At 34.8% G+C, this 12,838-nt stretch overlaps 1 protein-coding gene across 3 annotated transcripts in view; it reads left to right on the top strand.

Moving 5' to 3' along the window:
- The window catches only part of ZZZ3 (zinc finger ZZ-type containing 3), a 53,521-nt gene that overhangs the window by 18,016 nt on the left and 22,667 nt on the right, over window positions 1-12,838 (top strand). For all 3 annotated transcript variants that reach the window (XM_065740510.1, XM_065740497.1, XM_065740505.1), the window contains exons 2-3: window positions 4,641-4,798; window positions 6,320-7,878. In XM_065740510.1, coding sequence (XP_065596582.1) covers window positions 6,371-7,878 — 1,508 coding nt within the window. In that variant the 5' untranslated portion in view covers window positions 4,641-4,798; window positions 6,320-6,370. The remainder of the gene's footprint in view (window positions 1-4,640; window positions 4,799-6,319; window positions 7,879-12,838) is intronic.

Below are 12,838 nucleotides of genomic sequence, written 5' to 3'. Positions count from 1 at the left end.
ATTATTTTGACTGAAAATTGAGGAGAAAGGAAGCAGGGTGGGAATAGCAGTCCAAGGCAGATGCTTCAGCGTACGATTTCAGCTCAAAATCTAATTTGGCCAAGATACAAGAAACTGAAAGCAGTTTAGGGCTTGTCTGTAAGGAGAAGAAATCTGATAGAGTACTTCCTTTTCTCAAGTTCTACTGTATAGTTACACCTGCATAATTTATACTTGCTTTTATATAAATTGGCAACCTTATCTTAGAATTTGCCTAGGAAAGGGATTATTCCTCTGTTGTATCTGTCCTCCTTAATGCAGGTTGCAGCCTTTAGATAAACTGCTGCAGACTGGAAGAGTTGCAAAGGGACAGATGGGCATTGCTAGTCATTCACATATAACTTGCTGTTTTGCCCTTTATTTTGTGGTTTAAAGAAAGAAGGTTCAGTGTAAAGCAGCGCAAAAACAAAAAAACAAAACAAAACAAAAAAACCTGTTATGTGGTAGAGAAGAGGAGGTTAAGCTCTTGTTTCTTTTTGGACGTTCTGTAATTTAAATACTAGATTCAGCTTACTCTTCCTCAATATAGTTTGTTTTCAGAAAGAACTAGAAACATTTTTTTCAGTAAGATACTTCCTAAACATTTCTTTTTTCAGTCTTGTCTAAGAATAGGTTTGTCTGTCCTGGTGAGCCCTTCTATTTTGAGGAAGAAAATGAGCATATTCATCTATCCATTGGATGTTTCCCAGTTTAGGGTGTTTTTGGTTAGGCCCATCCCTGCTGATTTGAAGCGATACAAAATTGATATTTTATTCTACATTTCTAAGTTTTTCCTTTTTCTTCTTTATTTCATCTTGCTGTCCTGTTACATAGTATGAGTAAATAGAAGTAGGCCTATTCAGGCAAATGGTATTTGACCATATGTAGTGTAATTTGTGTCAGAGATGGCTGAAATCTGAGAATAATTCCAGACTGAGAGGTCTCATGACATGTATTTATTTTTACTCTTGCTACTTTTAGACTTACATTGTGGCTTTATGCAACTTATTATATATTATCTGTGAGCGTGGATTGTTTCTGTAGTTTGAAATTATTGCTTGTGTTTGATATATGAAATGTGAAGTCAGAAAAATATAGAGTGTTCTTCTGAAAACTAATTTCTTGCTAATGTAGTTATGTGTGGGAAGAGATGCTGGCATACTTAGTTTTGATAGACTGGTGAGTATAATATAATGTATATATGTGTTAAATAAAATTCATCCCTAATTTGATAATACCACTTTGCTGGGAGGTGATATGCTTTATTTTTGAAGAGAAACTGAAGTCCTGATAACCCGAGGTCACTGAAGGTTCTCTTCTGTTCAAAGATGGTTTTTGTCTTGAACAAACACTTTAGTAAGTGATTAGATTGTATGTACATGAATAGCTCCTGTGATATTCGTTTGATACTGTAAACTTTTCATTTTTGAAAATGTTTAAAATAACATGCTGCTGCTCTACAAAGAATTTAAGAATTGTTTTATGGAACTGAGGAGCCCCAGTTGTATTTATTAGCTTAGGTGATCCCTGGGTATTCTTTACTTCTGAAATGCACTGTATCTCAGCTGTGCTATGGAAGCTTAAAATTTATCATCTGATTGCTTTTTCTGTCTCTGAATCTGTGTTTTGGAATGTATGGATGGTGAGAAGGCAAATGATGTAATCATTGGGAATGTGTAGCCTGTGAGAACACAGAAGCCTGTTCAGGATGCCTTTCATGTGATTTTCTGTGGAAAATGCAAACTCTTAAGATGTATCAGCACTCCTCCCACAAATAAATAGAGTCCTGCTAATGGTTAAAGATTGTGTGTATCTGTAATGCATGGGTGCAGTAATTGGCTAACAATTTCTAATGTGAACATAATTGACAGTAATCACAGAAAGGAGATACATGGTGAATGTTAGGCTTTTTTAATCCACTTTAGTGTAGAAGACTGAGCTATACACACTTGGTCAGATTAAACTTGGTTTTTGTCAATTCTGTTTTGTGTCTTGACAGAAGACTTAGGAAAGAGATTAATGAAAGGCTACTTCTGGCTACCAGTGTCATATCGTCACTGTGATACACCAATGGGAAGTTCTTGGTGTATTGCTCTGTCCTAGAATGTGAGCAGTGACCAGTGATTCCTGACAGATTCTGGAATAAAAAAGAGACGTTTATAAGTTGAGGAATATGGCAGACTTTTCTATCCTCATGCGTAGAAGTCTGTTCTTTGAAGAGTTCTGTGCACTGTAGCAGCAGGCTAGATAAATACTAGGACAGTGGAAGCAGCATTTTGAAATTAGGGAAATAAATTTGGGTGAGATACAGAATAATCAAGTGAATGTTGTGTCAAACTTCCTAAGTTATGCACAGTCCTATATTCTGAAGTCATACCAAGTTATTAGCAAGTTATTCTTGCTAATTATGTTTTCCAGTCTTTAAGCAGTAATTAAGGTGCAGTTGTTTCAGTGTATCTTGCCTGTTTAAAATTTTACTTCCAACCACACCCAGCAGATTAAAAAATAATAATAATAACATACTGACTGAGTAAAACTTCTTTGTTCCCCCCCCCCCCCCCTCCAGTTTCTCCTCATGTGATATTTATGTTCTTTTTGCTGTTTGAAAAATCCTCTTGCCCTCCCCAAGGCAACGAGACACAGCAGGGATGGTTTCCTTCCTGCAGTGAGTAAAATAGGGTTGTTTTAGTGGAAAGTAAATTGGAGGGGATATAGTATACAAATCTGTGAAAAGCCTGATGTTGCTTGTTCAGCCATTCCTGAAACAACTTATACAAATGTTCTTTAGTTATGGACTGGTAAAGTAATTACATATTTTGAGATTTAGGCTTTCTTCTGTTTGATGCAACATTTTTATGTTGCTTCATGCTTTTCCTATATTTTTTATTCTGCCAAACTTAGTGAGCTATGGGATTTTTATTTATGATGTTTGTTTTTTGTGGAAGTCTGTCAAAACCTGTCTGCACTTGTGGTACTTAGGTGCCTTTCCTGTCATTTAAAGGGATCTATAGGAAAGTTGGGTATACCGGTTTAAGTAACTCAGAATGACAAACAGAATTTCAAAAATAGAATAAACTTGATAAAGAAGGAGGCAAAATAATAGTCTGAAGTCACTGTGTAGTGGAGGTCTGGATGGGGTTAATCTCTGACTGTTCAGGATGTGTTCCTGTGGTGGTTAGGTGGCAGCTGTTCCTTTTTGCTCATTCCTTTCAGTAATTTGCCTCTTGTGTTTTTAAATATTTTTCCTTGCCTCCTTGTTTCTCTGTTCTGTATTTGTCTTTTGTTTTGACAGTTCCCTTGTTTGTTAAACTCTGAAGTTCAACTGAATAATTGAAATCTCATTCAATTTAGTTATCCTTGTAAAAGAATTGGTGATATTTATGTAACATCACTCTAGAAGTACCTTTCCTTATTGAATTTTACTGTAACTAGATACAGTTCTGTATATGCACATAGATACAGTATGTACAAATAGATACTGTTCTGCACTTCCTTTGATGATTTTATGTGAAGTGTCAAATTAATGGGGAATTCATTTTCTACTCAAGGCAAGGTTGGATGTGGCTCTGGGCAGCCTGGTCTAGTGGTTGGTGACCCTACCCACAGCAGGAGAGTTGAAACTAGATGATCTTTGAGGTCCTTTTCTACCTAGGCCATTCTATGATACTTTGACTGATAGAAGTTATATTTAGGCCCAAAGTAAACAAGACCATTTCACAAGGCTTTGTATATTTATAATCCAAATATAATAACAGTGTAGTGTGAAAAATGTGGAACAGCTTGTCAGCTTGGGGTTTGCACTATGAGGTTTCTGTGTTGCAAGTATGAAAATAAGTTTACTTTTATGTGGTCAATTGAATACAAATTAAAATTCACTAATCTCTGTTCTGTAGCATACGTCTCCATAGTACTAAATTTTCTTAAGTGTGATTCCTAATTTTTTTCCTCATTAGTTGTTGGGTGTTGGTGTCACCACCCAAATCTAGAGAAAACTCAAACCACCACGTATCGTTTGGATCTTTGGATTTATTTCTGCCTTTCAGTATCAGAGTTGGTTCACTTCCACTATTAGGAAGGTAGTATGTGGTGGTATTTTCCTTGTGAGAAAAGTAAGTTTATTGTGAACTCTGGGAAATTGTTCACTTGTATTGTGTCAGTTAAGCGTGCGGTCATTGTAGATTTTGGCTTCCTGCTCAGCTGATAAAAGCTGAATAGCAGAAATAATTATTTTTCACTATGCGTTTAGTTATATTTGATAATACATTTCAGAATTTGTAATAGTAAACTGTATTTTTACTACTTTCTTTCTCGTGTTTCTCAAAGTATGTTTTGAGGTTTGAACATGCTATTGCAGGGCTCTGTTGTGAATTCATTTTCATGCACATCTTAGGCAAGCTGTACTGTATCACTTAATCCAAGAAAAATATTTTACATTTGAAACTTGAATTAGCATTTCATGTTCTTAATTACTTTATAACATACTGTTCTGTATGGGGACACTCTTAAAGCTGGTAATTGCTTCTTAAAAGAAAAAGCTCTGTTACATACTGCGGCATCTTTTTCTTAATGTTAATGAAGTAATTTACATGTTTTCTTGATATCCTTTGTCCTTTTCTCAACAGTTTTCAAAAGCTTGCTAATGTGATGGCGTAAACTAGTCAAAAGGCATTTGGATAACATGATGGATGTCAGCAGTGGTGCGTGATATTGTTGAGGTGGCACAGTGAGAACCTGCTGTGTGAAACGTCAGAAGTTTTATATTTCTTCTAGTTTTGCAATGGTAAGATTTTTGTTTTGTTCTAAGTAACAGATAGTTCTGTAAGGTTTGTTTCCTCAGAAAGTAATAACAGCAAAACAGTTAATATTTTGATCTTGTGTATTATTTCTGGTTTCTGACAAGGTTGGCAGTAAGTTCTTGCAAAAATGTATGTTGAAATTTTATTTAATATACTATATTGGTATCCATTTCAAACATCCGATATTAATCCTTGAGTATACTGGTCATAATTAGAGCAGTGTAGGTGAAGAGGAGTATCTAAATGACCTTTTTCCTTTTTGTGTTCATCTCCAAATGAGAATGCACTCTAGAAAGCATTGAGCTTCTATGATAAAAGGGAGTGTATAAGGACAAGTTTATGCATACGGAGAATAAGTATGAATCACCATTGTAGACACAGGAGGAACACCAAAGCAGACAGCGTTGTTAAGTGTCAATTGCTTAAGAGGTGTAACCGTCTTGACCCATTCTCACTTCTCTGCAATAAGACTATGTGACACTAAATAGTAGAGTTTTGAGTATTTATACTCTCACTTATGTCTGAAAATAACTTCAGGAAACAATCTTTCTCCTTTTGTCATTTTAAACCTTCTTAAAAAAACATCTTAAAAAGTTTGATTCTGTACTGAAAATCTTAAGTTTTCACATCTCATGACAGTTGAGCAGGTTTCTGACGTCTGGAATTTGGCTAGATGGAGGAGGGATGCTATGCAGTTATGCACAAATGTGAATCTACTCATGATCATGTATATTATGATAGATTTGTGGTGAAGTGCTGATTGACGTGTTGACTTTTTAAAGATGAAATGAATAGAAGAGGTATAAGACTAAACTAGTGCTTATGAAAAGTGTTATTTTGAGTTTGGGCAAATTGAGTACTCCCACTTTTCACCCTGAAGTCGCAAATATGTGTACTCTCAAACTGGTTATTCTAAATTTAATGTTGAGTCTGAATTTTCTTCAGTGTAGGTTATAATTCATCCATCCGATTTCATGAAAAGTTTAAAAATGGAGTGGGCTTAGTAGAGAGTAATTTCTAATATCTCAGAGGAAATTACTGACAGTGTAGCCATACTTTCTATTGATGTAAATGGTGCAAAAACTGGAGACAGTGGTTGTAAATTGAAAAAGAGGAAGCCTGTCCTGTATTTGAGAAAAAGTAGATTTTTTTGTAAGGACAATTAAATATTGGAACAGGTTGCCCTGAGAAGCTGCGGAATATCTGTACTTAGTGGGTTTTAAGACTCAGCTGGATGTAGCCTTGTGTAACCTCGTTTGAATTTTATTTGAGTGGGAGGTTAGATTATGCTGCTTTTTGAAGACCCTGCAAACCAATGAATGATTTTATGATTATGATTCTGAGATTAATGAATGCAACTTTTTTTTTTACAGGTTTAATTTCTTGGCACAGAAGTGGTATTTATGAACATGACTATGCCATGACATTAGATAGATGTGATAATATGTGCTTCAGAATTGCTTTGTCTGTAGATTTTTTTAGTAATTTTTTTCTATTTTTTTAAGGTTTCCTGATGAGTGGATCATGATGAACATACTTTAGGGACTTGCCATAGTATGGCTGCTTCTCGATCTACTCGTGTTACAAGATCAACAGTGGGATTAAATGGCTTGGATGAAAACTTCTGTGGTCGAACATTAAGAAACCGTAGTATTGCTCATCCAGAGGAAGTTTCACCCCATCCTCAAGTACGATCAAGGTCACCAAAGAAGAAGCCAGATTCTGTGCAAACTCAGAAGGGAACTAATGGTGGAAGAACTACTGATTTGAAACAACAGAGTGCTCGGGAATCGTGGGTGAGCCCTAGAAAGAGAGGACTGTCTACTTCAGAAAAAGACAATGTTGATAAACAGACTGTGGAAAATTGTGAGAAAAGACAAGGAGAACCTGTATCACCAGTTTTGAAAAGAATTAAACGCTGTCTACGTTCAGAGGCACCCAACAGTTCAGAAGAAGACTTGTCTACTAAAACAGAGAAGGAATCTTTGGAGCGTAAAAGCTTAGTGTCGGACAATGATGCAGTCTCTCCTGGGACTAAGAGAGCTTGTCGATGTCTTATATTGGATGATTGTGACAAAAGGGAAGTTAAAAAGGTGAATATTTGTGCAGAGGGGTTTAATAATTCTGCAATAGTTGAAGAAATCACAGGCTATCAGACTGTCAATGGAGTTGGTGAGAGAGACTCAAATTCTCTAAACTGTGATGACTGTCAGTTTGATGGGAACGCTAAGCAAAACAGTACTGGCTCCTGTATACCCAAGGACAAAACAGTAGCAGAAAATGGAAATTCATTTGCCCATTCTTCATTGTTGCTTAATAGCAGCAAGGAGGACAGTGTTGTAGACCATTATGTGCCTTGCACAAACTCTCAAGAACAGGTAAAGTTAGAGGACCACAAAATAATAAGTGACTGTTTGCCTGAGGAGCATGCTCATCAGGCAGATGAGCCAGCTACTGGGTCCTTTTCTGAAATCCAGTCATCTTTGTTGAGGGATTCTGAGGAGGAAGTAGATGTAGTAGGAGATAGCAGTGCCTCTAAGGAACAGTGTGCTGAAAACACCACCAACAACCCGAATACTCATCGTGACAGTATATCAATCTCAGGTGAACCTGAACCACATTCTTCAGTGCTGGACTGTGTTTCAGCTCAAATGACATCTATTTCTGAACTTCAAGAACACAGATACACATTGAGAACTTCACCACGAAGGGCTGCTCCTGCCAGAAGTAGCCCTACTAAAAATAACTCTCCATGTAGAGAGAATGGACAGGTTGAGGAAAATAATCTTAGTCCCACTGAAAAGAATGTACCTGTAGGTATTAATAATATCAATGGATCTCCCAAAAATTCTGAAGAAATTAAGCAGAATGAAAAAGAGAGAAATTTTAATACAGATAATGGGAGTGATGGACTAAGAAAGCCACTTTCGGAGGCTAGGCTTGTTGCTGGATATGTACCATCTGCCAAAGAAAGTGCCAACAGCCACACTGCAGAGGATGAGGAGGAAGAGCCTGATGTGTATTACTTTGAGTCAGATCATGTGGCATTGAAACACAACAAAGAGTATGTGTAACTATGGTAACCATGAATTCTGCTTTTGTCTTACAAAAATACATAATAAGTATTTAAAGTACTTTTACAAAAACTTACCTGCTTTAAAATTTTCATATTCTTCAGTCTTCATTTTTCTTTCTTGCTTCTACCTCAAGCAAAATTAAACTATTTAATATGCAGTATGGTACAGCAATGTGGTTTATACATTTGTTGTGATGGGAGTTCTTTGGACAGAAATTGTTTTTGGAATCACATCTGTTATTTCTTTTCTCTAGAAAAATAGCTGGAAGCAAAACCAAAGGATTAATCATCCTCTTTCTAATTAAATGAGTTCAGTTACATATCAGTGCCCCTTATAGAGAGCACAAACAGTTTGCAGATTTGTCATTCTATTGTATATAGAATTTAAGGTTTGATACTTTGTTTTCTTGCTCATGGGAAAGACCATTATCTTATTAGGGAAGGTGAATTTACTAACTGCAGCAGTTTGAAAACTTCCTCCAGAATAAGTTAATTCCTGCGTTGTATACATTCTAATTATTAGATAAGTGCACTGACTCATTTTTACGTTTACATAGATGTCTGTAAGTAGAGTTATGGTAATAAATATATGGTAAGTGTGACAGTGATTCCTTAAAACAGAAGGATTCTTCTCTCAGTGAAGAAAGTTTACATAGAAAAAAATATTGTCTTCAAAGAGTAAATCAGCCCAAATTTTACTGAACAGTCTTTGTACTGCTCTTCTGAGTTCTGTGTGTTTTGCTGTTTAGTTGCAATGATTGCTCGTCTTATTTGTTGTGAGTACAGAAAGGCCAAATGTGAGTAAACTTGTTTGCTCTGTATTAAGAGCTAGAGCCACTGCTTTAGTTCCTGTAAATAATTAGAGCACAACTATAATGATTATGGGATACTAAGTAAAGGTGATAGTTTAGTCTAGCAGAAGTTTGTCTGTCTGAGTAGTTGCGTTACTTTCACAATGAAATTTTGCTCAGTGTTGGATGCAAATGCATTTAATTTTTATTAGAGAAAACTGTGGTTTAGAGAATGATTGAGGCACACTGACATGTTAAAATAACAATGAGAAATCTACAGCTTTGGCCATCAGTCCAAAGTGTATGGATACCTTTCCTGTTAGAGAAAACGTCAATCTTGTCTAAATTGCAGATGAGGTACACACTACTTGGCACTGCTAATAACTTGCTGTCTGAATGCCTGTTTTTAAAAGAAAGTGCCGTGGTTTTTATCTTCTATTTTATTGATTTTTGGTGAGAAAAAGTGAAATAATAGAAGTCTCTTCTAAGTCAAAAATCTCTATTTTTTACTTTTCCTAGGGGATACGTACTTTTGAAGATAGTTTTAGCTGGATGCTTTTTTCCTTTAAAAAATGTTACTAATACTGGAAAATTTTGGACAAAAATGATTTATTTTTCTTCATATAATAGTCATATAATTGCAAGTAAGTCCAGTATTCCAATGGTTTCTCTTGATAATATGATTCTTCTAAAGATCTTAAGTCTGTATTTGGTATTCTTGAATGCCTTATCAAAGTAAGTTATCTTTTATCTGGAACTACATTGTTCAAGAATTAATAAAATACAGTGCAGTACATTCTTTCACAGATTTAGAAATAGCAATGCTCACCACAGACTGCTCTTAATTCATGTGCTACAGTTTTTGACTAGCTGGATTATACCCATTCAGTCTCACTGATTTTTGAAAACATTAAGTTAAAAACATGTTAGCAGAAGTGTTTTTTTATTAGTGAGACACAAGAGAAATTTGAGTGTTCCTGCATTATCAGGTAAAGGCTATATTCATGTTTCCTATTATATTTATAGCTTAGCAAAGTGTGTGTTAGTCTTATTAGATCTACAAAAGGCATACAGTTTTGTTTTTTCAGCCCTTCGTTTGTGATTAAACTTGTCTTTGTAGGTGATTTTTCCTCTGGCTTATGTTTCTGTTCACTTTTGAAAGCAAATTTGGAGAGAGATTAACGTTTTGACTAGGATCAGGAGGTAATATTGTTCTTTACATCCTCCATACAGGGGAAGAAAGGCTGTATTCCTCCATAATGAAGAATCAGTTTATGCCTATAGACTTAAATTATTTCTAATTTTATTACATTGCTTGGTTACATGCGCATTCATACAGCTGATTTTCACTCTCCAAGAAACTATTGCAACATTGATAAGACTTGAATATAGGAAAATCTCCAACAGCTAGTGATATGGCTTGCCACGTAGAAAACAAGTAAAAACATATTGTGATACTCTTCTGTATGAGTATCTATTTTTTCAGTGTTGTCATCTTTAAGCAACATACATACATTAATATTTTGAGAAAGCTGGTGATGCATTAGAAAAATAATCACAGATAGCAAGATGTGGAATATTATTATTCTGAGAGAAGGTTGAAATGGTGGGGGTGCTGCACAACCCTCTAACAGGATATATCCATCCTACTAAGAAGGATCCCAGATCTCTAAACAGAAATTTTATTGCAATGTTAAATGTTTGTATCAACAGCAATGGGCTGATCTAGAGGCTCATATCATTGGAAAGTATTGCTAATGTTAATTACACCCCCACTTTGGATTTTTTGTGTATTGTTGTAATGCTTCATAAAAGTACGATTCGGTGAATATTTGAGAACTGTGCTATATTTTCAAGCTTAGAAGTTTTTGTTTTCTCTTGAGATATTTTCATAAAACCAGAAATTCTACATAGCTGAATTTTATATGTTGCACTTACTGTTTTGCATGTCTTTTATCAATAGCATCTAATATCTTTTTGCTGTTTTAACATTTTAATTCTTTCTTATAGCGCACAAACTGAGTTTCTTTTTTTCTGTCTTTACAATAACTTCTCAGTATATTTTCCACTTTGTCCTGTGATGATGTTTCATTTAATGTTTTGTTTGTTTCTTTTCCCCTCTGTTTTCTGTTTTTGGGGTTTGTATTGTTTGGCAGGCATTAGGGTTGTATGAGGGGAAAACATTCTGCTCAACACTTTTCTGTAGTGCTACTGAAGACTTTTGGTGAAAATGTAATTGAGAATTGAGTTTCCATGTACATATAAGGCATTGTACAGTGTCTTTCCGAGATCAAGTAATTGATGGGTAGCTTTACAGGGAGTTATCTTTACAGGGAGTGCTTAGGCCTGTAGATACAGACACAGTAGAAAACTACATGAACACTTGCCTGCAAGCATAAAGTTGCAAAAGCCAGTACATTGTGTTTGTTAAATAAATATTCTCATATCTTTGTTTTTATTTCTTTGTAATATTTAAAATTGTAATAGTGGTACTGGCATTTAACCTGAAGACAGACAGATTAGAATGAAATAGTTTAATACATCTCTTGAAACCTCACCTTATGAATTCTTACTGTGGATTTGAAAGACAGGAATATGTTAGATATTCCTGTAAGATCTAATACTTAATTCACCATTCACAACAGCATCATTAATTTATTTGAATGTGTTTAACTTCCAGTCTTAAATGCATGTGACGAAAGAAGCATCTCTTTGGTACAAGTTCTGTATTTTATTCAGCTGGTCACAAATGATTCAACCTAATAAATCAGATTTTAGAAATTCTCTGTAGAATTTCATCTCATTGCACTTGCTAGAATGCAGCCTGCTGCATCTTGGCACGCTAGTCGTTTATTTGTTATTACCAGTTCTTCTTGAAGTGCAGCTCTAATACAACAGTATTTATCTCCATATTTCAGATATGTTTGAATATGTATGTCAGAAGAAAGATTGAATATATCACACAGTATGGACTGATCTCAATGTGAAGATAGGTAGTGTAACATTCCTTTGTAGTGAGTTTTTGTAGCTATGAGTAGCTAGTACTGTAGAATGAATTATCTTTCTATATTATTTTTCAGGACACCTTTGTCTCATTTTTCTCTGCAGTGTGCATGCAGTTTTATTATGAGAAGACTGGTTGGTAGATTTTCAGCATCTTCAGGAATACAACAAATTGGTGCAAATGAAAGATCAAGTTACTTTTCAGTGGCAGCTTTATTCCTTCCTGAGGTGGAGAACGTTAGAATTAAGCAGTTATTTTGTATATATATAACCTCTGCTGATTTCTTAATGGAAAAATATTTTTCAGCATTGATAAAGTATAAATTTTAATGTTGGAGGATACTAGAAGTTAGCTGCTATTTTTTATAAGGGCATATGTGCCATATGTATTATTAGATTGGAGCGTGTTTTGATTCATGTGTGGTCTGCTCTGCAGCGTGGTGAGATGGCATATAGTGATATATTTTTCTTAAACTACATACTAATGTAGAATTTAAGCGTAGGTTTTCTTTTTCCCACAAAGCAGACAGATCCATATTCTCAGTAAGTACCAAAACATTGGCTTTAAGTAAAAATCTCATTTCATGTAGATCCTGAATGCTGCAACTAATTTATGTGCAAAGCAGAAAAATAAGAGAAATCAATTAGAAACTCGTAATACAAGTTTCTGATCAATTGCAGAGTGGTAGTGCAGATAATTTCATTACTAAATCACGTTGTGCTACTGTAATAGGTATAGCACCAGATCTGTTAATTTAGTCCTTATTGTATTTTATACATTATTTAGATTAATGTATTCAGGATTTTTAATTATTTTTTTAGGTTCATTATTTCTTTTTTTGCTGTGGTTTTACTGCTAGCATTATTATTACTATTTATAACATACTTATTATATTCTTATAAAAGAAAAAGTAGCGAATGATACAAAATTACTGCAAGATCAAAGAAAGGTTTAGTAAGAGTATTTTCATAGTCATAGAATATGTTTTATAATTACATAAACTATCCAATAAACATTAAATGATAGAGCTCTTAATCTGTGAGAGGTAATGCCTTGGGCATTGGCTGTGTCTGCTTTTTTCTCACTTGTAATAAGTTTATTCCGGTAACTATTAAACATCAAATACATTTGTCAAATTCATTTCTCTGTCTTA

Source organism: Cyrtonyx montezumae, unplaced genomic scaffold, assembly GCF_038088225.1.
Source record: "Cyrtonyx montezumae isolate F1298 unplaced genomic scaffold, pur_monq_1.0 scaffold_1, whole genome shotgun sequence".
Classification (NCBI taxonomy): domain Eukaryota; kingdom Metazoa; phylum Chordata; class Aves; order Galliformes; family Odontophoridae; genus Cyrtonyx; species Cyrtonyx montezumae.
This window is presented reverse-complemented; position numbering and strand designations above follow the sequence as displayed.